This window comes from Gamsiella multidivaricata (assembly GCF_025024155.1).
Source record: "Gamsiella multidivaricata strain RSA 2152 chromosome Unknown BC939scaffold_4, whole genome shotgun sequence".
Lineage (NCBI taxonomy): Eukaryota > Fungi > Mortierellomycota > Mortierellomycetes > Mortierellales > Mortierellaceae > Gamsiella > Gamsiella multidivaricata.
Genome location: NW_026251712.1, coordinates 587,671 through 610,268, shown reverse-complemented (window position 1 = coordinate 610,268; position 22,598 = coordinate 587,671). Strand labels below are relative to the sequence as shown.

General features: G+C 50.2%; 6 protein-coding genes across 6 annotated transcripts; 5 read left to right on the top strand and 1 right to left on the bottom strand.

Moving 5' to 3' along the window:
- Positions 1 to 287: 287 nt before the first annotated feature.
- BC939DRAFT_391897 (uncharacterized protein) lies at positions 288 to 7,571 on the bottom strand (the record flags this gene model as incomplete). The annotated part of the gene is made up of 5 exons (XM_051551992.1): positions 288 to 6,041; positions 6,168 to 6,491; positions 6,608 to 6,708; positions 6,816 to 7,259; positions 7,373 to 7,571. The coding sequence occupies 5 exons, from the start codon at positions 7,569 to 7,571 to the stop codon at positions 288 to 290; spliced, it is 6,822 nt and encodes a 2,273-aa protein (XP_051417023.1).
- Positions 7,572 to 8,540: 969 nt separating this feature from the next.
- Positions 8,541 to 10,763, top strand: BC939DRAFT_188502 (EXS family-domain-containing protein). Its single transcript, XM_051550504.1, has 4 exons — positions 8,541 to 9,204; positions 9,297 to 9,491; positions 9,574 to 9,783; positions 9,890 to 10,763. The coding sequence occupies exons 1-4, from the start codon at positions 8,684 to 8,686 to the stop codon at positions 10,668 to 10,670; spliced, it is 1,707 nt and encodes a 568-aa protein (XP_051417022.1). The 5' UTR covers positions 8,541 to 8,683; the 3' UTR covers positions 10,671 to 10,763.
- Positions 10,764 to 11,000: 237 nt separating this feature from the next.
- On the top strand, positions 11,001 to 13,237 carry BC939DRAFT_437350 (Mechanosensitive ion channel-domain-containing protein). Its single transcript, XM_051553689.1, has 5 exons — positions 11,001 to 11,332; positions 11,430 to 11,566; positions 11,663 to 12,059; positions 12,160 to 12,330; positions 12,423 to 13,237. The coding sequence occupies exons 1-5, from the start codon at positions 11,141 to 11,143 to the stop codon at positions 13,068 to 13,070; spliced, it is 1,545 nt and encodes a 514-aa protein (XP_051417021.1). The 5' UTR covers positions 11,001 to 11,140; the 3' UTR covers positions 13,071 to 13,237.
- A 322-nt stretch (positions 13,238 to 13,559) lies between these two features.
- BC939DRAFT_437349 (uncharacterized protein) lies at positions 13,560 to 14,896 on the top strand. The gene has a single exon (XM_051553688.1). It carries the CDS (start codon positions 13,671 to 13,673, stop codon positions 14,814 to 14,816), a length of 1,146 nt encoding a protein of 381 aa, XP_051417020.1. The 5' UTR covers positions 13,560 to 13,670; the 3' UTR covers positions 14,817 to 14,896.
- Positions 14,897 to 17,429: 2,533 nt separating this feature from the next.
- BC939DRAFT_498981 (uncharacterized protein) lies at positions 17,430 to 18,825 on the top strand (the record flags this gene model as incomplete). The annotated part of the gene is made up of 2 exons (XM_051559886.1): positions 17,430 to 17,661; positions 17,762 to 18,825. The coding sequence occupies 2 exons, from the start codon at positions 17,430 to 17,432 to the stop codon at positions 18,823 to 18,825; spliced, it is 1,296 nt and encodes a 431-aa protein (XP_051417019.1).
- A 431-nt stretch (positions 18,826 to 19,256) lies between these two features.
- BC939DRAFT_437344 (squalene epoxidase) lies at positions 19,257 to 21,702 on the top strand. The gene is made up of 6 exons (XM_051553687.1): positions 19,257 to 19,581; positions 19,704 to 19,842; positions 19,994 to 20,258; positions 20,344 to 20,565; positions 20,671 to 21,194; positions 21,307 to 21,702. Exons 1-6 carry the CDS (start codon positions 19,570 to 19,572, stop codon positions 21,579 to 21,581), a joined length of 1,437 nt encoding a protein of 478 aa, XP_051417018.1. The 5' UTR covers positions 19,257 to 19,569; the 3' UTR covers positions 21,582 to 21,702.
- The last annotated feature ends 896 nt before the right edge of the window (positions 21,703 to 22,598 follow it).

Sequence of the window (22,598 nt, the reverse complement as noted above, 5' to 3'; positions counted from 1 at the left end):
CCAATAACGGTGGGGTCGCAATGTATGTGCTCGTGCAGGACACGGAGACTGAAAATGAAATGGGTCCCCGAGGAACCGTGGCGCTCAAATACAATGTGTATGTCTACAAACACTTTATTTGATGAGAGAAAGCGAAGGGTGCAAATGCAAAACTGATAATGACAGAAAGATCAATGAAATACAATGTAGTAAGGATGAATAAAACAAATGAAAATAATCAATAAAAAAGGTGTCTAATAGAAGGAGGATATATATCGTCTTTCTGGAAGATTCTACTTCAATGACATTTACAATGGCTTGCCAAGGACCTGTGGGTGCAAGAGAGAAAGACACGAACGAAAATTAGCAACAGTACTGCGCTTGCGGTACATGTACCTTGTCTTTAAGGATTCAAAAGAGCGCGACAAAAAAAAACTTACCAAAGCGAGGAGAGCCATGCGGACATAGAGACCATACCGCATTTGACGGAAGTACGCCGCGCGCTGGTCAAAGTCGACCTCGGGCTCAATCTCCGTAACACGGGGCAGGGGGTGCATCACCACCATCTGGGTCTTGGCCTTGCTCATCATCTTATTGTTGATCACATACGCGCTCTTCACCCGCTCATACTCCTCCAGATCCGCAAACCGCTCCTTCTGCACACGCGTCACATATACCACATCGGACTCTGCAATCACCTCGTTCAGATCCGTGTACTCGTTGAACGCAATGCCGGCCTTCATCAACTCGGCCTTCACCTCCTCGGGCATCCGGAGCGATGTGGGCGACACAAAGTTCAGCGTAACATGATAGTACGCCAGCAACTTGACAAGCGAGTGCACCGTGCGGCCGTTCTTGAGATCTCCGACCAGCGTGATGGTCAGACCGTTCACAGTTCCGAGCTCCTCACGGATCGTGTACACATCCAAGAACGCCTGCGTAGGGTGCTCACCAATACCGTCCCCGGCATTGATGACCGGCACCTTCGAGAACTTGGCTGCTGTGGCGGCACTGCCGGGATCAGGGTGACGGAGGACAATCAGGTCTCCGTAGCAGGCAAGAGTGCGGACTGTGTCCGCCAAAGTCTCGCCCTTGACAACCGACGACGATGATCCGTCCGCGCTCACGACCGTACCACCGAGCCGGGACATCGCTGCTGCGAACGAACACGACGTGCGCGTCGAGGGCTCGTAGAACATCGAGCACATCACCTTGCCGTGGAGCAAATCAATCGATCCGTTGCGCTCAACTTGCGTGCGCATCTCGTGTGCGAGACTGAACAACATGTGGAGCTCGTTGCGGTCAAACTGCTTCGATGACAAGATGTGACGATGCGAGAAAGGCGAGTTGTTCAGGATCCGCGAGATCGACGAGGGCAGTGTCTCCTTGTGGGCATGAGCAGGTGTCAAACCAGACCCACTCTCCATCTGAATGCTGCCTCGACGACCATCAATGGCGCGAGTCGTGGGTGTGCCGGGGACTGGGATCTCCACAGAGGGTCCGAGACGGGGCGAGTGCATCGAACCCTGGCCAGCGACAGCAGCAGCCGTCGGAATCGTGATCTTCTTGATCGCCTTGGTGATCGTCTGAGTCATGATTGACAGATCCTCGCCCTCAGAGCCGGTCGTGTACCAGGCACCGTCCAGGTAGGCAGTCTCGCCGTGGAGGACCACGCGATGGACTGTGCCTGAGAGCGCCTTGCCGGCAAAAGGTCCCGAGCCCGCCGGAAGGATGCAGGCACGGTCAGTCTCAATCTCCACATACGAGTCCTTCTGCTCAGGGAGAGAGAAGATCTTGCGGGGGTTCGTGTACAGCTTCGCCACAATGTCCTCCATCGTCAAACGGCCCTTGTTGGCAGCATCCACCAGCAGGGAAAGCGTCTCCTGGACACCAGCAGACGCAACAGCGGTGCCCTTCTCCGCGGCAAGGCGGTAGGGCAAAGTTCCAACAGTGAAACAGTCAAAGACGTGGAGGCTGCTCCAGAACGCGGCCTGGTCAGCCTTGGAAGGAAGCAGCTTCGACCCAGTCTCCTCGCTGTTCAAGAACAGAGAATACACCTCAATGTCGCACGTCACCTGCAGCTCCTTGTCCTTGCTCATCGCAATCAGCGCCATGTCGTCGCGGCTCGACACCCCAGTGATATGGACAGACCGGTTGTGCAGGCTGGCCAAAAGAAGGATCGAAGCAAGATCTGTGCCCTTGGCATCCGTCACAATAGGGCTGATGCCCGGCCATGTGCTAAAGTACTTGGCCGCCTCAGACACGTTGGCCATCGCACGGCCAGCAATCGGAGAGAATGGAATGAACAGGGCCGCAGTCTCCTTCAGCAGACTGTTGGCGTTCTCCGCATTGGCGTTCATCGACAGGAAGTAGTCGCAGTGCGCGTGGTTGCGCGTGTTGGTCAGCGCAATCGCCAAGCTCGCGTTATCCTCCACACCCTTGGGCGAACCCGTCGCCATGGCTCCAATGACCGTGAATCCGGACGCAATCGATGCCTTGGACACCACCTCAAAGTCCTTGCTGGCTGCTGTCGAAATACCTGGGACAATGGTCTGGATGTTGACAAGACCAGGCAGCGTCACCGTGCGGTTGCTGGCCTTAAAGTCCACCGACTCGATCTCAAACCCCTTGTGGCGCGCAAGGGCCTCAACAAACAGCTTCGCACACTTGACGTTCGTAATCAGTGGAACCGAGAAATCAACGGCCATACGACGGGTGCGGTAACCCTTCGACACATAGCTGGCTGGCCGGCGGTAGCGGTTCTTGGACGGCAGGTTGATGTAAAGATCAATCAAGTTGTTGGCCAAGTGCTGGTTCAGCGAGTACTCGGACTTTTGGCTGTCGTTGTCGTCCTCAAGTGCCTCCAGGTACTTGATCGGCACACCGTGCTCGTTCATGAAATCCGCTGTACCAGATGTCGCAAACAGATTGTAGCCGAGCGAACGCAGTTTCTTGACCGCAGGGAGCATCTCCAGCTTCTCCTTGAACGAACCAATCGACAACAGCACGTTCTTCTTGGGGAGAGTAAAGCCCGTCGACACCAACGCCTTGATATACGCTTCGTACTTGTCCTTGCCAAAGCACGCAACCTCTCCAGTCGACGCCATCTCAACACCGAGAATCGGATCTGCTCCTGAAAGACGCGAGAACGAAAACTGTGGGACCTTGATTCCGACATAACCACTCTTGGGAATCGGCGACTCGGGGTAGGCCTCCACTGGGAAACCCAGCATGGCGTTGGTCGCCATCTCGATCAGATCCACCTCCATAACCTTGGACACAAATGGCATCGACCGCGACGCACGCAGGTTGCACTCAATCACCTTGATCTCGTTGTCCTTGGCAATGAACTGGATATTGTAACATCCTGTGACATCCAGCGCCTGCCCAATCTTGGCTGTCGCAACCTCAATCTTTCGGATCGTCTCCGGATCCAAGTCCTGAGGAGGGAGGATCAGAGTGGCATCTCCAGAGTGCACACCGGCGTTCTCGACGTGCTCAGAGATCACGTGCATCACCATCTTTCCGTTGACCGCAATAGCATCCATCTCGATCTCCTTGGCGTCCTCAATGTACTTGGAAATCACAACGGGGTGGTCGCGAGAGACTGCAGTCGCCTGTCCGAGGTAGTTGGCAAGATCGTCGGGAGAGTACACAACGTTCATGGCTGCTCCAGAGAGCACATACGACGGACGGACAAGCACAGGGTAGCCGACCTTCTCACAGAACTCGCCTGCCTCCCCAAATGACGTCAGCTCCTTCCACAGGGGCTGGTCAACATCGATCTGGTCTAGCATGCGTGAGAACTTGTAGCGGTTCTCCGCAGTGTCGATCATCTCGGGCGAAGTACCCAGAATCTTGACATCCTGTCGGTGCAGAGGCAGAGCAATGTTGTTGGGCGTCTGTCCACCCATGGCAATCACCACTCCAGACGACGACTCAACCTCGTAAATGTCCAGGATGCGCTCCAGGTTGATGTTCTCAAAGTACAGACGATCTGCCTCGTCGTAATCCGTCGAGACTGTCTCCGGGTTGTAGTTGACCATCACAGTCTTGACACCACGGCTGCGGAGAGTGCGGATAGCTCGGACTGCGCACCAGTCAAACTCCACAGACGAACCAATGCGGTAGACTCCCGACCCAAGAACCATCACACCCTTGTCCTCAAACGTAACGTCGTGCTCCACTGCGTTGTACGTCATGTACAGGTAGTTGGTAAAGGCCGGGAACTCGGCTGCCACAGTGTCGATCTGCTTCACAAACGGCGTGATGCCTGCGTCGCTTCTCATCCGGCGCACAGAGAGCTCGTTGCTCGAGATCGCCGTGGCAATCTGCCGATCCGAGAAGCCGAGCTGCTTGGCAGAGCGCACCAGGTTGATCGGGACATCGGTGGCGCTATATTTGGTCAGAGTCTTGTCCAGTCGGACAATGTTCTGCAGCTTGTTCAAGAACCACTTGTCGATATTGGTCAGCTCCCAGATGCGATCCACAGAGTATCCGTGGTTCAGGGCGTTGGCAATCGCAAACACGCGCTGGTCGCTGGGGTTGGTCAGCTCGTCCTCAATCACATCGTACGACTCCTTGGCTGCAAATCCAACCAGAGAGGGGTCAATGGCTCGGATCGCCTTCTGGATCGTCTCCTCAAACGTACGACCAATAGCCATCACCTCTCCCACAGACTTCATCGACGACGACAGCGACTTGGACACCCGGTCAAACTTGTTCAGGTCCCAGCGTGGCATCTTGACAACAACATAGTCGAGCGAGGGCTCAAAGCACGCGCAGGTGACCTTCGTGACAGAGTTGGAGATCTCGTTCAACGGAATGTTCAGACCAAGCTTGGCCGCAACAAACGCCAGGGGATAACCCGTCGCCTTACTCGCAAGAGCGGACGAACGCGACAGGCGGGCGTTGACCTCGATAATGCAGTACTCCTTCGAGAACGGGTTGAGCGCATACTGGATGTTGCACTCTCCCACCACTCCCAGGTGCCGAATGACATTCACAGCTGTCGTCCGGAGCATGTTGTAGTCCTCGTCCGACAGCGTCTGCGAGGGTGCAACAACGATCGAGTCGCCAGTATGGATACCGAGGGGGTCAAAGTTCTCCATGTTGCACACAGTGATGCAGTTGTCGCGGCAATCGCGCACAACCTCGTACTCAATCTCCTTCCAGCCCTTCATCGACCGCTCAATCAACACCTGGGGCGACGTGGCAAACGCGCGCGACGTAAGCTCCACCAGCTCCTCGTCGTTGTTGGCAAATCCGGATCCAAGACCTCCAAGAGCGTAGGCTGCACGGCAAATGACGGGATACCCGATCTGGTTCGCTGCTGCGACCGCCTCCTGCACAGTGACAGCCGTCTGTGCCTGAGCAATCTTCTCGCCGATCGACAGCATGCGCTGAGCAAACTCTTCACGATCCTCTGTGGCAATGATCGTCTCAATAGGTGTTCCGAGCACACGCACACCGAGTCCTGCAAACTCGTCCTTCATCTTGATACCCACGCTGAGGGCTGTCTGACCACCAAAGGTCACATAGATGCCATCGGGCTTCTCCCGAAGAATCACCTTGCGCACAAACTCAGGCGTAACAGGCAAGAAGTACACCTTGTCGGCAAGGCCCTTGGATGTCTGGATCGTGGCAATGTTGGGGTTGATCAAGACCGTGTAGATCCCCTCCTCCTTCAACGCCTTGATCGCCTGGGACCCAGAGTAGTCGAATTCACCAGCCTGGCCGATAGACAGACCACCAGAGCCCAGAACAAGGACCTTGCGCACGCTGACCCGAGGGTTGAGCGCCGCCGCCGCCTCCTTGGTGCCTCCGGGCATCGTGATGGCCTTCAATGTGCCCGTCTTTCTAAACTCGCTCACAGAGCTGATAAAGACGTCGAACAAGAACTCCGTGTCGCGGGGGCCGGGCGTCGACTCGGGGTGGAACTGGACCGAGAAAATCGGCAGAGTCTTGTGCATAATACCCTCGTTGGATCCGTCGTTGGCGTTCACAAATAGCTCCATGAACGTCTCTGGAAGCGAGTTGGCATCAACAGCATATCCGTGGTTCTATTATTGTTGTTATATTTTTTTTGTCAAAAGCAAGTGCTGCTGTCAATAACTTTGTTTCCTTTTCCATCCTTGCACCATCGTCATCATTCGATCATGCTGCTGCTCTGTGTCCTCTTAGTTTACCTGCGATGAGATATAGCAGCGTCCAGAGATCATGTCTGTGCAGGGAATGTTGTGTCCACGGTTACCAAACTTCATCTTCTTGGTCGTGGCCCCCGACGCAAGAGCCAAGAGCTGGTGGCCCAAGCAGATACCAAAGATGGGGGTCCGTGCGATCTGAATAGCCTTGGCCAGGTTGGCAATGGTGACCGTGTTCATGATGGGATCACCAGGGCCGTTGGAAATGAAGAGACCGTCATAGTCCGTATCGCCATTGAAGTCGTAGTCCCAGGGAACGACCTTGACCTCGACACCGCGAGTAACAAAGCAGCGGATCTGGTTGTATTTCTGTTGTTGTTGTTGTTTTCGACAAAGCAATACCAAAACACACGCTGGTTAGATACCGCATCCCAGAGTCCCTTCACAGCGTTGAGCAGTCCAGTGTCAGATCAAAGAACCCATACCATTCCCACATCGACAGCGACAATGCGCAGCGCCTTTCCATCGGGTCCCAACAGCGCTGTAGAGGGCTCGGGTGCGTAGATCTTGGGTTCCTTCAGGGAAACTACCGAGACAAAAAGAACACATCATATGTAGCGGTCAGCATTGCTGATGCAGCTGCGCCCAGAGAGCATTGAACAATCAATCCAAGCCCTGAATAACAAAACACACCTTCAACAACGAGATTGCGTGCATTGGGATCGATCCAATCCACATTCTGGTACTCGTTCATCCACTGGGCTTCAGCAGGGACAACTGTGGGTCCGACGACAGAGGTAGGGAACAGGATCTTTCCAAGCATCACTCCCTGGGACCGGATCTTCTTGGTCATGGCCCTGGTATCGATGCCGTAGATGGCAGGGATGTTGTACTCCTTGAGCCAGGCTCCGAGCGAGGACGCGGCCAGGTAGTGGGAATAGTCCTGCGAGTACTGGCCAACGATCAGACCAGCAATGTGGATCTCGTTCGACTCAAAGTACTTGGGCAGGTCCTTGAGGAGGGGATCCATGGTCTCGCGCGAGGGCACACCATAGTTACCGACCAGGGGGAAGGTGATCACCAAGATCTGGCCTCTGTACGAAGGATCGGTCAAGGACTCGGGGTATCCGACCATGCCTAAATGGACATCAGTTTCCATCGTCAATTATGCAATTTGAATCGTGAGAATGTGAGGATGTGAGGATGTTGACGTCCAGTCGATCAAACAACAAAGACGAAGGAAAGCTTACCTGTCTGGAAGACGCACTCTCCGGCAATGCTCTTGGTCTCTGCACCGAAGGAGATACCCTGGTAGGAAGTGCCATCTTGGAGCACAAGTGTTGCTACTGTGGAAACCTCGGCCTGGTCACAAGGAGAAGCAGTGACAGGAGGGTGAGGCAGGGGGCTGACAACTGGAGTCTGAGCAGCGAAACGAACTTGGGAAGGCATTTTTTTTTGCCAAATATAGTAGAATGCGGGGTAGGGAATGAACAATGCAGCACAAAAAAATACAAAATACAATGAAAGATATGCAATGAAAAAAAAAGAGTGAGCGAGATTCGAGCGGGAAACTCAAAAGAGAATGGATCAGGAGTGAAGCAACCAATGAAGGATGCTAATAAATCTGCTCGTTAAAGACGTGAGAGATGGAGAGATACTGTTGGGTGGAGGGGTACAGAAACAGAAAAACAAAACAGAAAAAAAAAAAGAAGAGAAAAAGAAAAAGATCTCCTGTGGAAGAAGGACGCCCTTTTAGAGGTCCCATTGATGAAAGTCAAAAAAAAAAATGCTTCGCCGGACAAGCCACAATAACAGTCTACTCTGCCAGAAACTAATAACTTTATTTTATGGCAAAGAAGAGGTTCGGTCAATTTTTTAAGATTAGCAATAGAGCCTGTAAATGCGACATAAAACTGCCCACGAGAGTCTTTTCTCGACTCTCTCTTTCTTTTTTTTTTCCTGCAGAAAAAGATATCGCTATATCGAAAGTGCCCGCGATCTGATCAAACCCGCAACATATGAAAAGGAAAAACTTATTGGAGCATATTATTAAACTGTTTAATGGTGTTTGGGATAAAATGAACGGGGGTCGGCGATTCAAGACTGCTGAAAATAGCCTTCAAGAACCTGAATAGAACTCTGGGAATCGAAATATTTCCCTTGGACTCCTGCCACGTCCTGTAGCACTACGATTTTCGATTGGGCAACTTCGAAGCCAAAAGCAGAGCCGCGAGCTCTCACCGGCATCATCATCTCTCTTGCTCCATTATACATCTTGATTCCCCGGCCTCAGGGCCATCCAGCATAATCCAGTTCTTCATTTTGATCTTCTGCCAGCCTTGTTTTCAGCTCTCTCCACGATTCTTCACTGTCATCAGTGTTCATCCCTCCTCACCCCCATTACGACATAGTGCCATTAGTATTCATACCTCAGACTGCACACTACCAACTGCTGCAATCGCTTTTAAATCCCCATTCCCATATCCATCAAACGCCTCAAGCACATCATATACCCTCCTTCTCGATAAGAGAATATCGACAGATCACAAGTTGAGACCCCAATGGATATTGGCAACATTTTTGAGGAGTGGGACTTTTCAGGAACGGTTCCGCTCCCATACAGAGTTCTGTTGATGGGCTGTATCGGCATGTTTGCCTGGGCGAGCAACCTTCACCTTCTCTCACAATTGCGAGTTGATGTATCCAACCTCCTTTTCTCCAGCCCGCCTCTGTCAGGCGTCTACACCAACCATCCGAGGCACTCGCGCGACAAATTTGTTAACAAGTCAACACCGCTCTCAGCACTCTGTAGATCTATTTATTCCCTCGGCATGTTATTTCTCGTTGTGGTCCTGATCAACATGTGGATGTACAAGTGGGTGGTGGCTGGATCGGAAGGCAAGGACCAGAGAAGCAACGGTGGCAAAGTACCTACCGCAACGGACATCAAGGGGGGCATGGGATCGATGGGAAATCCACGCGTGGGCATTATGGTGCCGATTTTCGGTTACTTGACGATCTTTGTCTTAGTGTTTTTACCGTTGAATGTTATGTTCAAGAAAGAGCGCTATCGGTTCTTGAGGTAAGCAATAATGATTGCAAAGGATCCGCTGAAAATGATTCTGTTCGGTGGCTCCTATGCTTATTGCGTTCAATCTGGGTTGATTACAATAGATCGATGAAGAAGGCATTGTTCTCAGGACTCAAGTCTGACGTTTCTTTTGCGGATGTAATTCTCGCCGATATTTTAACATCGTTTGCGAGAGTGTTTGGCGATCTCACAGTTGCTCTGTGCCTCATGTTTCTGGACCGGGACGGATCGAACGCCGATGCATGTTATGGCAGTATCATGGTACCCATTATGACCAGGTAATTGTAGAGGAGGATATTTGGAAAAAGATCTTGATCGATTAGAACGTTGCCATTCATTTCCGATTGTTTGTATTGCTAGTATCCCGTATTGTATCCGACTTCGTCAGTGTCTGTCAGAGTACATCGAGTCGAATTATACCACGGAACGACACCTAATGAACGCGCTCAAGTACGCCACTGCCTTCCCTGTCATTATTGTGTCGGCCATGCAGAAGACCTCGAAGGCAGCTTCACTGAAGGGATTGCCATACGATGGATATCTCTCGGACAACTCGCTCTTCCGACTCTGGTATGTGCGCCGTTGCATTTATGTTACCAGATATTGATGCATACCGAACACACAGCAACGATGATACCATGCGACTAACATTGCACCCCCATTTTTTCCTCGCTAGGCTGTTTTTTGTCGCACTCAACTCGTTTTATTCGTTCTATTGGGACATCTACCACGACTGGAGTCTGATCCAGACCAATCCTGCAGGACGCATCCCTACGCTGACCATCAGCACATCCCCTTTTGCTACAACCTCCGACGCTATGAGTCCCCATGCTCGGCCATCGTCAGGACCTCTATCGCCAGCAACGCCAAAAAGTGGATCCTTTGCCATGAATGACCTCTCCAGGGCATCCAATGATAGTGCAGGCGCGAACAACAGCAACAGCAATAGTAATAACATCAGCGGCAATGGAAAGGCGCTTCTTGGGTCACCTCCGAACAGTGGCAATAATACTTCGCTGGCTAATGGTAGCATTAACAACAGCAGTAACAACAACAGCATCAACAACATCAGCAATATTTTTGGAATTTTTAAGAAACCACGTCGATTTGGTATGCGATCCTTCCTACATTATGAAGATCCGTTATTTTACATCATGGCCGTTGTCCTGGACTTCTTGTTAAGGACGACCTGGATGCTGAAATTGGTATCAAACATCCAGATCGAGGAATACGAGGGCGGTGTCTTCACGATGGAGTGTCTGGAGGTTCTGAGGAGATGGATTTGGGTGCTCTTCCGACTCGAGTCTGAGATGGTTAAGCGCGCGGGATATATGGATACGAATTCGGCACCTCTCTCCGCCGCTGGTCCCGCAGGGGGAGCCGCAGGAGAGTTATCCATGGCCGAGGATAGCAGCAATGCAATCATGATGGAGAACATAGAATCGTGGCAAACATAAAAAAGACATAGTCTCCTATTATCAAAAAGGGGTCCCATAAAAGATTGCATGGATAATGCGGTCACAGCTGTTCATAAGAATTTTTGGCCTCTGCGAGATCTTTGTCCTTTGTGTTGACACGAGTTGAGAGCTAGTTAGCAATCCTCCGGGTAGGAATGGACGTTTTTTCTTTCGGGAAAAAATAACTACCAGACACCAACTCTGTTCCTTTTTCGGGGACAGACCGTGTTAAGGCATCCGTCAATGCTTGCTGGCGACAGCACTTTGACATCTTAACCCCACTTTTTTCTTCGTTGTAAAAATAAAAAATGGTTACTGGTGACCCTTGGTGCCCCCTTTTATTTTATTTTTTTATTGACGCCAGATCCCCCCAGGCGTGCCTTGGTGCCCCTTTTTAACAGCTTGCGCCCAGGCTTGGATATAGATCATGTGCCAGCACAAGGGGTGGTGCCTGAATTGACCCATGGGCCATGAATTATAGTTGCATCATTCTACCTTCTCTCTCGTTCTCTTTTCTCTTTCCTTTGTCCCAGCATTTCGCTTCCCGCTTCCCCCCTTTCTCACCTTTCATCTCGTTCAAGTATTACTGTGTGCAAAGGAATTATGCCATGGATACCAACACGACAGCACCATCGACATCTGTCCCAACGTCCCGGCCCATTGTAAATACTCGTCTCACTGGCCCACTCCTACAAGTTCTACGGGGAACATTTGTTTGATGTATTTCAGCTGACAATCGGGTTCTGGCTGCTCATATAGGCAACAGTGACAGCAGTATTCATCATCTTGGGTGTAACTGCGGGCGCAATTTGTCTCCATCTAGTTCTCACGTTCATTTTCAAGCGAATCGCGAAGAAGACGATATGGCAATTTGACGATGACCTTGTTAAACATTGGTAACGTACACGATTCTGCTTCATCCTCTTTTCTGTCAATTCTGTCATGCATTCGCTCCCCAATTAACACTATTGTTTATCGCATCCAATGGATAGCAAAAAGCCGACATTTGTCATGTTCCCAACGGTCGCTCTGTTAATCACTATTCAACTCGTCACCCTTCCCGTGGGTGTTTACAGCGCTTTGAACCATGTGCTCATCATCATCTTAATCTTTGCAATCTCGTATCTGGTGGTCATGCTGATCAAGTGCACATCCATGGCTGTGAGCCGGAGTAACTCACATCTGAAGGGCTCGGAACCCAAGAGGGCGAGAGAGGTCGAAACACAGATCATAGTCATGACCAGGATTGTCCAAGGAGTGGTTTGGATGCTGGGTCTGGCAGGTATTGCCATGACGTTCCCGAATGCGTGGCAAGTTGGCGTTTCACTGTTGGCGAGTGCAAGTGTCTCCGCATTACTACTCGGATTCGCGGCCAAGTCCTCAATCGAGGTACACACAGTAGACGAGGGGGGAAATGAGACCAGGATATGTCGCCAGAGTGCCTTAAGCATGTGCTAACTCCTTCTTTACAACACAACGGACTTGATAGAATGCCCTGGCCTCTTTGACGATCGCATTGACTCAGCCATTTTTGATTGAGGATCAGGTCTGCGTCAATGGCGAGGTCGGACACATTGAAGAGATTCAGTCACAATACGTCATTGTGAGAACCTTGGACGAGCGTCGGATAGTCGTTCCTCTGACGTGGTTTCTGGCGAATGTAGGTCTTTATTGTAAATTACGACGCGACATCTCATTGCAGGACGTTCTCATATTTAAAATTGATATTCTCTAACATCTTCGAACCAACAGATATTCCAAAACTGGTCCAGGAACTCTCCACAGCAGATTGCGGAATGCAAGGTTTATATCGATTACAGTGCCTATGTGCCACGAGTACGACAGGCGTTTCTCAAGTTTGCACGGGCGCACCCTTTGTTTGATGGCCGACATTGCGCCTTGCTCGTGACCGACTGCACCGCAGGGACCATTGAGCTCACTTGTCAGATCAGTGTGGCGAATGCAATGCAGGTCATGCAAGTGACCTCCGATGTCCGAGAAGCAATGGTCGAGTTCATCGCCAAAGGACCCAAGCAAGGCTTTGGGACTGTCACTTCTACTCCAATAGGTGGCCTGGGTAAAGGGGACGGCGACGGATCATGTTCGCTATCACTACCACCACTGACAAAGGAGGATGAGAAGATGGGAGGCGGCAGCAAAATGTATCAGACAAATTTCTGTGTGAGTGTTAGAGAGACCTTCGACTCTGCAGAGAAGCCTGTGTCAGCGACCACGAACGCCCGCGATATGCAATCGGATCATGTACAGGTGAATGTTGACGGTTCGATCTTTAGTGGCGACGGTTTGACGAGAAGAAGTGTCCGAGATACAGATCCTAGTGCGCATAATTCAGCAGCGCCCATGGTCGCTGTTTCCAATGCCAGTCTATCGGAAAAGTAATAAAAGTTCGCGACAGCTATTCGATCAGGAACAAAGAAGAGATGTTGAGCGCTCCCTTTGGGATTTGACACGGTATTTTTCTGTTTGTCCACATCAATCCGATTGCTGATTCTGCTTGAGATGCCATAGTCTATACTCTAATTTACTTTTGCGTGCCACCAACCAGGGCAAACCTTGTTTCGAGCATTTCGCGCTATTAACAGCATGCTGCCCTCTGCCAAGCTGTCCATATTTGTCACCTCTCTGACATACTTCTTTCCTCTAATCCTCTTTCTCGCTCTCTGCCCTCCAAGCCATGCTCAGACATTCACGCCAAAGACTACATATGAGTCCTCTTCAAACTTCATTGAAGGAAAAGGCCTCTACGTCTACGCTGGATATCTACTCGGCCTTATTTCATCCGATTCCCAGACATTTATGATCGATCTCTCAACTTCCTGGAATACAACCAGTCCAGCATTCAAGCAACTAGCTCAGGGGCCACTTAATCAACTATCAACAAGCATCCTCACAGCGGATAACCAGAGCTGGGTGCACCTGTCCGATACTGTCGTTTACGCCTACAACATCACCGCTGGCGCCTGGGATCAAACGTTCTTGATGAATGACTTCGATACCTACGTCAGATGCGCTGGAACAACAGACCCCGGCACTGGCCTCATCTACATTCCAACCGGATATCGCATCGATACCAAAAGCAGCTCGTTTGGCGGAGCTACCATGATGCTGCTGAACATGACCGACAAAACTGGCCACAGCCTTCCAACGTACCAGCAGTTGGATCATGTAGAGGCCTATTCTGTCGCGTGGAGCAAACCATTGCGTGGTCTGCTGTTTTTTGGCGGCACTGGACGAACTCTATCGGGACTGTACAGCTACAATCCGGAGGCCAACGTATGGAGTGATATTGCGCACACTACAACTGGCATTGCGTCTTCCCGACGCACCTTTTCTTGCTTTATCCCGGTCTACAGAGGTTCGAAAATGATCGTTTTTGGAGGAAAAGCTATCGACGGAGGGGGAACGCCGCTTAGCGATATCAAAATCCTGGATGTCGCGACGATGACCTGGACTCAAGGTCAGGATGCAGGAGCTGCAAATGCCAGGGCTGGAGCCGCGTGCGCCTTTTTGAATGACCAACTCATCGTATGGGGCGGAATCAACGAGACCAGAACCGACAGCAGCTTTCCCCAGAATACAACGATTGTCTACAATTTCAAGACCGGAACCTGGACATCCAGTTACGTAGCCCTAGTTGCACATCCAGACATATCAGCACCTACGCCATCGCCATCGGCTTCTACCTCATCACCATCGGCCTCCACCCCATCGCCGTTGGCCTCCACTTCCCCATCATTCAAACCACCGGAAGGCACGTTAACTAATAACGACCACATCCTTGCGATACTTGTAGCCGTTTTCGTGGTCTTTGTTGTCTTAGTTGCTATTGCAGCTGGATTTACGTTTCGCGCTTGGAAAAAGCGAGCGGTTGCATCAAGCACTAGTCCTAGCCGCTCTGATGGCGAAAAAGGTGCGTACGGGACTTCCGGCTACTATGTTCCACCGCCGCCTTCTACAGCTAGCTCTTACCCAATGAGTTACCAGCTCTCAAACATGCCATGTCGAGATCCTGCTGTCATTCAAGAACGTGAAGCATATGACCAACGCCATGGCCGACCTTTACATGCTGAATTTGGGCAAGGGCGACATTCTTCGAAACAGTGGAGCGGATCACGGTACTCATAGATTGATTAGGCCAAGACGGAATTGAATAGCTCGGTGCTCTTCTCGCTGGGTTATTATAAAGAAGAATACCGATGATGAACGACGCGCAGCTCACGATGTAACAGCCTTCCCCTTGATCGCAAATATAAAAATATAATCATGCACATATTCCTAACGATGCAATAAAGGGAAACTTCTTACTCTGTCTTCAGGACGTTTGCCTCTCTTTCAGTTTAAAGATGGAGCCAATTTATACTGTACTACCAAAACTATGTCAGGGTGTTTCAAATGGGAGCGGATTTGCAAATCCACCCGCTCCTGGGCTGACGCGTTTGGGGTACGGAATTTGGGGGCAAATGTGTAACGCGTACACTTAACTGAAACCCCCTACTCTGCTGTGAACCAGGGGCCCTCGCTTGTCCCCTGCCACCACCCATTCATATCACCTTTTTGCCATTTTGACATTTCATGTTCTCTTGTTTTTGCACCACCTTCAAGTCATCGTCCACGATATGCCCTCTTCTGCTACCCATTACATCCTTCCCATAGCCCCACTCGTATACATTCCCCCCTACTACTCTACACCGCCTTATGCCCTTCAGCCAGAGGTTAACCATACCAGCCAGCTGTCGCACATGAGCCGTCCACTACTTTCATCGAAGGTCAAGGCCTCTACGTCTTTGGGGGATACCAATGGGGCTTTCCTACATTTATCACGCAGACATTTATGATCGATCTTTCGACCTCATGGAGCATCTCCAGCCCGGCTTTCAGACTACTTGACTCGGGTCCAACCAATGCAGCAACAGCCAGCGCTCTTTCATTTGATAACAAAACCTAGATTCATCTTTACAGCAGTGCCGTCTACACCTATACCTTTCAATCCGGCTCATGGGATCAAAAGTTCTCGTTCAACGCGTTCAACTACGCCTCTAGACAGGCGGCAACAACAGATCCGGAAAACAACCTCATCTACATCCCGAACGGATTCGCCAATACGCAAAATGGAACTACACTTGGTGTGGCTATGTCACGGCTGAATACTATTGCACAAGTGGCTGACAACATTCCAATGTACCCGGGTTTGAACGTTACGGCCGGATACTCTGTTGCTTGGAGCAAGCGTTTGCGGAGCATGTTTCTGTTTGGTGGAACGGTTCCAGGGATGTTCGCCTATAGTCCAATTACTGGATGGAAGAATATCACAGATACTATGAAAGGCACAGTGCCCTCCGCGCGAACGAACGCCTGCTTTATTTCTGTCCAGGAAGGATCGAAAATGGTTGCATTTGGAGGAGCAACCCCGACAGGAGCGCCACTAAGCGACATATACACCCTAGATGTTGCCACCACGACTTGGACACAGGGTCAGGATGCAGGAGCAGCGAATGCAAGGAGAGGACCTGCATGCGCTGTTTCGAACGATTACTTTATTGTCTGGGGTGGTGTCAATACCACCAGTAGCAATTACACCTATCCTACGGCAATGACTCTGGTTTACAGTTTGAGGACTGGAGGCTGGATATCCGATTACATCGCCCCAGTCGTTGTGCAACCTAATACAACCGGTACACCTAATTCAACTGGCACATCTAATTCCTCTAATTCCACAAATTCACCTACACCTGGAGCAATGGACCCAGCATCCCATACCACGCGCCTATTCATTATTGTCGGATCAACTTTTGCGGCGTTTATTCTAGTATGCAGTATCGGAGCTGCTATCATCTACCGCATTTGGAAGAAGCGAGCGAGCACATCAAGTGTTAATCCTGGGCCTTTTGATAGAGAGAAGGACCTGCAATCTTGGTCTCTCTATCCTGGCTATCCTCTACCCCCTCCTGTGAAGGCTGTATGCGGGACGAGGCTTTCATCCTCGGAATTGCCGCCTCGGGGTTCTGCTGCTGCCATGATGTACAATGCTAATGGTGATCAGCCCTCATACGTTGGGTTGGAGCAGTGGCCACAGCCTCCGAGACGGCGAGGCCGCTTGCAGAAAGGTATTGAGGGCACTCGAGGTTTGTCACAACATCCGCATACCGAGGCTGAAGGAACCTTTTACTCAAAGCAGGAAGACAAATACGAAGTTCAGCTCCCCTTGAGGCATCCACATCTACAAACGGACGCACATGGTTCATTGCAGCAGGACGATGGGCGGTTTTATTTTTTCCAGAATCCTCCGCATACTGTCCAAGATCCTCCACAACACCTGCAGGCTGACACGGACACTCCAGCGATAGAAGACGATTTTTTGGACGCATACATTTGCCAATATTCCATACCGTAGCATTTTAGCCTTATACCAACACAGCATTCGACTGAATATTTATCATCGATCTATCATGTCTAATAACCAGAGATATCAGCGGATTGATTTTTTTGGTGAGACATTGTCAACTACAGGAGTTTTGCTTAACAAAATAGCCATAATTGACAATATCTCACCAAAAAAATCAATCCGCTGATATCTCTGCTAATAACTATCAAATGTTCCATGTTTGAATGCTACGCACGTTCTCCACGTGATACTGTTGCCACTATTTTTTTTTTTTTTTTGGTGGAGGAAGCAAAAACAGAAAACTTGCACCTCAGGACGATCAGCTCATTCAGTGAAGGAGGGACGACATTATAGCAATGACAGAGGAAGCACAGCAAAAGATTCGCAATTTGATTGAGATGGTCATGGGGTATGTGGTCGAACCGCAGCCGCTTTCGGTCCCCGCTGTCCCAGAGACGTTGGACGCCTTGGTCGAACAGTTGAACTCGAGCTTGACCCTGAATGGTACCGATAATGTACCTTCACAAGAGCAGCAGGAACAGCATGACGAAGAAAACTGGGATGGGGAAGCATTTGGCGTTCGTCTTGGTAAGTTGTAACTGGGTCTGCTTGGTCTTTATTCATCGGATCGATCATCAAAGGTACAATCAGCTAACCTCGACTCTCTTATCTTCTATCGTACTCAAAGCCGGCCTCGGAAAGCTCCTCTCGAACGATGTGACCAAGGCAACACTAGCATGTAAACCTCCAGCAGAGACAAAGACTGTCATTGGCATGGTGGATGCCCTTGGAGAGACATGCTTCCGTCTTGCGGGATTCGTGGATTCGATCCCTGTAAAGATCGCAGGACAGACATATAAGCGTGAGATCCAAACATTGGCGAACGACATCTTCCTAGCGACTGCAGGACTCATGAACGAATTTTTGGACAACAAGATCGAGAGGGTGGCTCAGATCCAGCAACGAAAACTGAGCACTCAGGGCGCAGTTCATGGCTTGAGTAAAGGCACCAAAGATGAGGTATCATCTTCAGAAAGCGGATCGTCAAAGAATGACGGATACTTGGTCAAAACAGGAATTGTGTGGGAGGCATGTGAAATCTTTGAGCAGGCAAGCCGATCGAATAGACAAGCAGTGGCTAAGAAGTGGGGCGATATGATGTTGACAATGGAGGATGCGATCGCAGAGGTCAAGGAGATGATCGAATCCAACGACGACAGGAAGGATCGGAATATTGAGAACGATGAGGACGAGGATGATAGTGGGAACGAGAGCGACGATAGTTGGAATGGCGACGAAAAGATGACGGAAGAGGAGAAGCAATTGAGCATTCGCGCAAACACCTTGTTGAAGTTGACAAGGCTGTTGTTCAAGAAACTGCAGCAGCGGTGCCTCGACACACAGCCATCCTTCACTGTTGCCACCTCTTCGTCATCGTCAGATTCTACAATAGCAACAGCATCTGTCGCAACACCCTCAACAAATGCGCTCAAGCCATCAGATCTTGCTAGGATGTGGGACCAGCTGTATGACCGCACTGGAGGGATTGTGGCCCTGGCAGATGAGATTGCGACCTCGCTTTACAGTCCACAGGACCAGTCTGCTATCACTGCGCTGTTGCAGGAGCTGAACCGCAAGAATCACGATTGCATCCTTGTTGGACGATTGTTTGTTCGTGGTCAGGCGGAGCATGAGAAATGGCTGGATATGTGCGAGGCTCAAGCAAAGAAAATCCTGGACACTCTTCATTAGAAATAAAATTAATAAGATATTCGCCCTATTACGGTGGTGTGGTATGACAAAACTGCAGCGATGGTGCGCGAGTACGAGAGACGAAGTGAGCGCGGTTACCATGAAGAGTATGAAGAGGAGGTCAACTCGAATCGATTGTCCGCCTTGTTGACATATGATAATCGGATAGTTGAACGGATCCTTGCATCGCTTTCCAATGGGATCCATACAAGGCCGCGAAAGGACACTGCTCCCCGAACTCACACCACTGAATGCATAGTTTCATTTTATTCCGATGCCATATGGCACAACAAGAAAGTGCCGCCTACACATGCATGCTGCTTTCTGATGGTGCTATTTTTTTCTTTTCTTCCTGTGTCTATTGGTTTCTCCTTCGACGTCCACCCCGTGGGGAAGGAACGGCTGAGGTCTGTCGGTGAAGGTGGCCTGATTTTTTTTTCTGCAGTGACTGTGCGTTAGAGTTTGGCGAAACTTGGGCAGATTCAACTACAGCTGTTTGCAGCAATGAAAAGTCAATAGCTACGAGGTCAGGTCAACCGGTTCGGGCAGCAGCCAGACTAAGATAAGGATTAAAACCGCCTCTTACTGAATCTTCGAAGGTCCAGTCCGAAGATTCTCTCATCACTTGCATCTCTCATCTCTTTCCTCCTCATCTCCTCGTCTTGCCTTCCCTCCCTTCCTTCACTCTTTCATCTTTCTTCTCCTCAAGCACCCTCGCATCATATCCGACATACATTATTACACATGCCCGGAAACGTAAGTGAGCCACCGCTGCCACCTTTTATGAGCACCACGGTCTCGCAGTCTTCGCTGTAATCGCATGGCCCCCTTTTCAGTGCTTTCCCGCTAATTCTCCCCTCAACTGATCCGACCACTAGGCCCTCGTTCCATCCTTGGCGACTGTGCCTATTCCTAAAAACGGATCCACATTCGACATCATTGTCGTTGGTGCTGGTGTCCTTGGATCTGCTTTTGCTACGGCATTTGCAAAGCAAAACAAGCGGATCTTGTTGCTCGGTACGCTTTCAATTGCCTTGGCATCACATTCCGATCTACGTTTGTGGACTACAAAAAAAAAGTGGCCTGATCTGCCTTCGCCCATCCTGAATTATTTTTTCGTGGTATCCCCTGAAACGCTAACATTCTGATTCGTGGCCTATCACTGTAGAGAGAGACTTGAGCGAACCCGACCGCATCGTTGGAGAATTGCTACAGCCAGGAGGATACAGGGCATTGAAAGAGTTGGGATTAGCGGACTGTCTGGAGGGAATTGATGCGGTCCCCACATATGGATATGGTGTCATTCGTGGATCGGAACATGTGCACATCCCGTACCTGACGGACGCCGAGACCGGTAAACAGGACCAGGGACGGTCTTTCCACCATGGTCGCTTTATTCAGAAACTTCGAGCTGCTGCCTCGCAAACACCAAAGTAAGAAAACAGATTATATAACTACTCACCTTCGTAGTATGGGAGAGGTTCAAAAACAGCGTCTGACCCATCTACTTACATTTAGTGTCACAACTGTGGAGGCTACCGTTAACGAGATGGTGCACGACGATGATGGTGTCCGTGTGATTGGTATTACATGTACGCAAAAGAAGGACACAGAATCGACAGCCGCCTCAGTCACCGCACAATACTTTGCACCACTGACCGTTGTTGCCGATGGATGCTTCTCAAAGTTCCGCAAGCAGTTCATCCAGAAGCCCGTCGAGACCACATCGCACTTCGTAGGGTAAGCATATGCTCACAGGATGGATAGAGGAACGAATGCCTATCGCACATTGTCTTTCTACCTTTTCAAGTCCATTCTAACCGACTATGAATACATATGTTTTAGATTCGTCATGAAGGATGTTCAACTTCCTTTCCCTAACCACGGTCACGTTATCCTCGCCACACCCTCACCCATTCTTATGTATCAGATCTCGAGCAGGGACACTCGCATTTTAGTCGATGTTCCTGGCAAGCTGCCCTCGGCCAGTTCGGGCGCATTACGGTCTTATTTGGAAACCACGGTTCATCCACAACTACCAGCGACGGTTCAGAAGCAGTTTATGGTTGCACTTGAGACAGAGCGTTTGCGATCGATGCCCAACAGCTTCTTGCCGCCCTCAACCAGCTCAGAACTCGGAGTAATTCTTTTAGGAGATGCCATGAATATGCGACACCCACTCACAGGAGGCGGCATGACGGTGGCGCTGAACGACGTGGTATACCTGAGGGATATGCTGAAGGGCGATGTGACCAAGGATCAGGAGGAGACCATGGTGCAAATGGAGCTGTTCTTCTGGAAGAGAAAGGAGCTGAGCGGCGTAATCAATGTACTTGCTCAGGCTCTGTATGCCCTTTTCTCGGGCGCAGGTAAAGGACCAGAAACATGCTACCTTAGGATCAGCTCTGTACATGTATACTCAATGAGTCAAATCTAACAATATTGTGTTCTATTTAATGATAATGTCTGACTTGACAATAGACGAAAACCTGATTGTGCTTCGAGACGGCTGCTTCAGCTACTTTAAAATGGGTGGTGAATGTGTTGCAGGGCCCGTGGGACTTTTGTCAGGAATTACACGTCGCCGGATGGTACTCGTATACCACTTTTATGCGGTTGCGCTGCACTCGATCTGGTTGATGTTCCACAAGGTAACGTGGGCAGAGGTCCCGGCCACGTTCTTCAGGGCCTTCAGCGTCATGTGGACAGCGTGCGTGGTTCTGCTGCCGGTGATGTGGAGCGAGTGCAAGGCTTAACGAGGCACCGGACATATATTTATTAGAAGTTCGACAGAGAAGAGGACGCTTTTGCATCATGTACTTATATCCCAAATATCCCCAAATATCCCCAAATAATAAACGTTTACATAAATCAAGAAATGAAGGCGTTTTGCCACTAAATTTCATGTCGGGCGCGCACATTTTCTGATCCTTCAGTTGGATCTGCCACTGCGTCTCATTAACGTCCATTCTGCCATCTGAAACGCTCCGTTGATCTATACACGCCTAACGATGGATGTCTCTTCGCAATGGATTGGAGATGGAATATGAAAGCCGTGTTTGTACCCAGTCGTTTGTGTCCGTGAGACGATTCGGTTGTTGTACAGTACATGGACGGGTACTGGCGAGCGGGAAGATCGCTCCAAAAAACAAAAACAAAAAAAGAGTTTGGGCGGAGTCGACGATGATTCGACTTGGATTTCACATGGGAGGATATGGGAACACAAGGGGTCGACGCTACCGCATTCAAAGAGACCGGGGGGAAGAAAAAAAAGAAAAGAAAAGAAAAGAAAAGAAAAGAAAAGATGCCCTTGGCTATAGCTAATGCCCTGATGGGATTTAGGTGCGTTGTTCTCTTGACGGCGATGGAGCATAACGGTGCAGTAACCTCCCCAGCGTTTAATGGATCAGCCCTTGAAAGACATAGTCCGTAATCTCCTCGAATTGGCCACTCTAGCCGAGACGACAGAAATGCACTTTCGGCAATACAATGCTCCTTATCTCAGGCACAGAAAAGAACAACAATGCGGCAGAGATGGAACGTCATCTCTTAGCATCTGACACGCGCCAGTAGGAGAAAGTGGACTTATCCATGACAGCATTGCATTGTCAAGGCTGACGGGGTACTTCTCGATGGGATGCGATGGGATGCGCGCCGGTGTGTTGTAACCTCTCCCCTCTCCCGCAAAACGTGGATCGAAGGAGACAACACAGTGGGAAACGCAGGTTTCATAACAAAGCGCATGGACTATACGTGCACATATGCATGAACAG

Coding starts and splice junctions, on each gene's coding strand:
- BC939DRAFT_188502 (XM_051550504.1), top strand. CDS start 8,684: ATGGATATTGGCAACATTTTTGAGGAGTGGGACTTTTCAGGAACGGTT. Junction 9,492..9,573: donor ATGGTACCCATTATGACCAG/GTAATTGTAGAG, acceptor TTGTATTGCTAG/TATCCCGTATTGTATCCGAC. Junction 9,784..9,889: donor AACTCGCTCTTCCGACTCTG/GTATGTGCGCCG, acceptor TTTCCTCGCTAG/GCTGTTTTTTGTCGCACTCA.
- BC939DRAFT_437344 (XM_051553687.1), top strand. Junction 19,843..19,993: donor CAAGCGGATCTTGTTGCTCG/GTACGCTTTCAA, acceptor CTATCACTGTAG/AGAGAGACTTGAGCGAACCC. Junction 20,566..20,670: donor ACCACATCGCACTTCGTAGG/GTAAGCATATGC, acceptor CATATGTTTTAG/ATTCGTCATGAAGGATGTTC.
- BC939DRAFT_437350 (XM_051553689.1), top strand. CDS start 11,141: ATGAATTATAGTTGCATCATTCTACCTTCTCTCTCGTTCTCTTTTCTC. Junction 11,567..11,662: donor GATGACCTTGTTAAACATTG/GTAACGTACACG, acceptor TCCAATGGATAG/CAAAAAGCCGACATTTGTCA. Junction 12,331..12,422: donor TGACGTGGTTTCTGGCGAAT/GTAGGTCTTTAT, acceptor TCGAACCAACAG/ATATTCCAAAACTGGTCCAG.
- BC939DRAFT_437349 (XM_051553688.1), top strand. CDS start 13,671: ATGAATGACTTCGATACCTACGTCAGATGCGCTGGAACAACAGACCCC.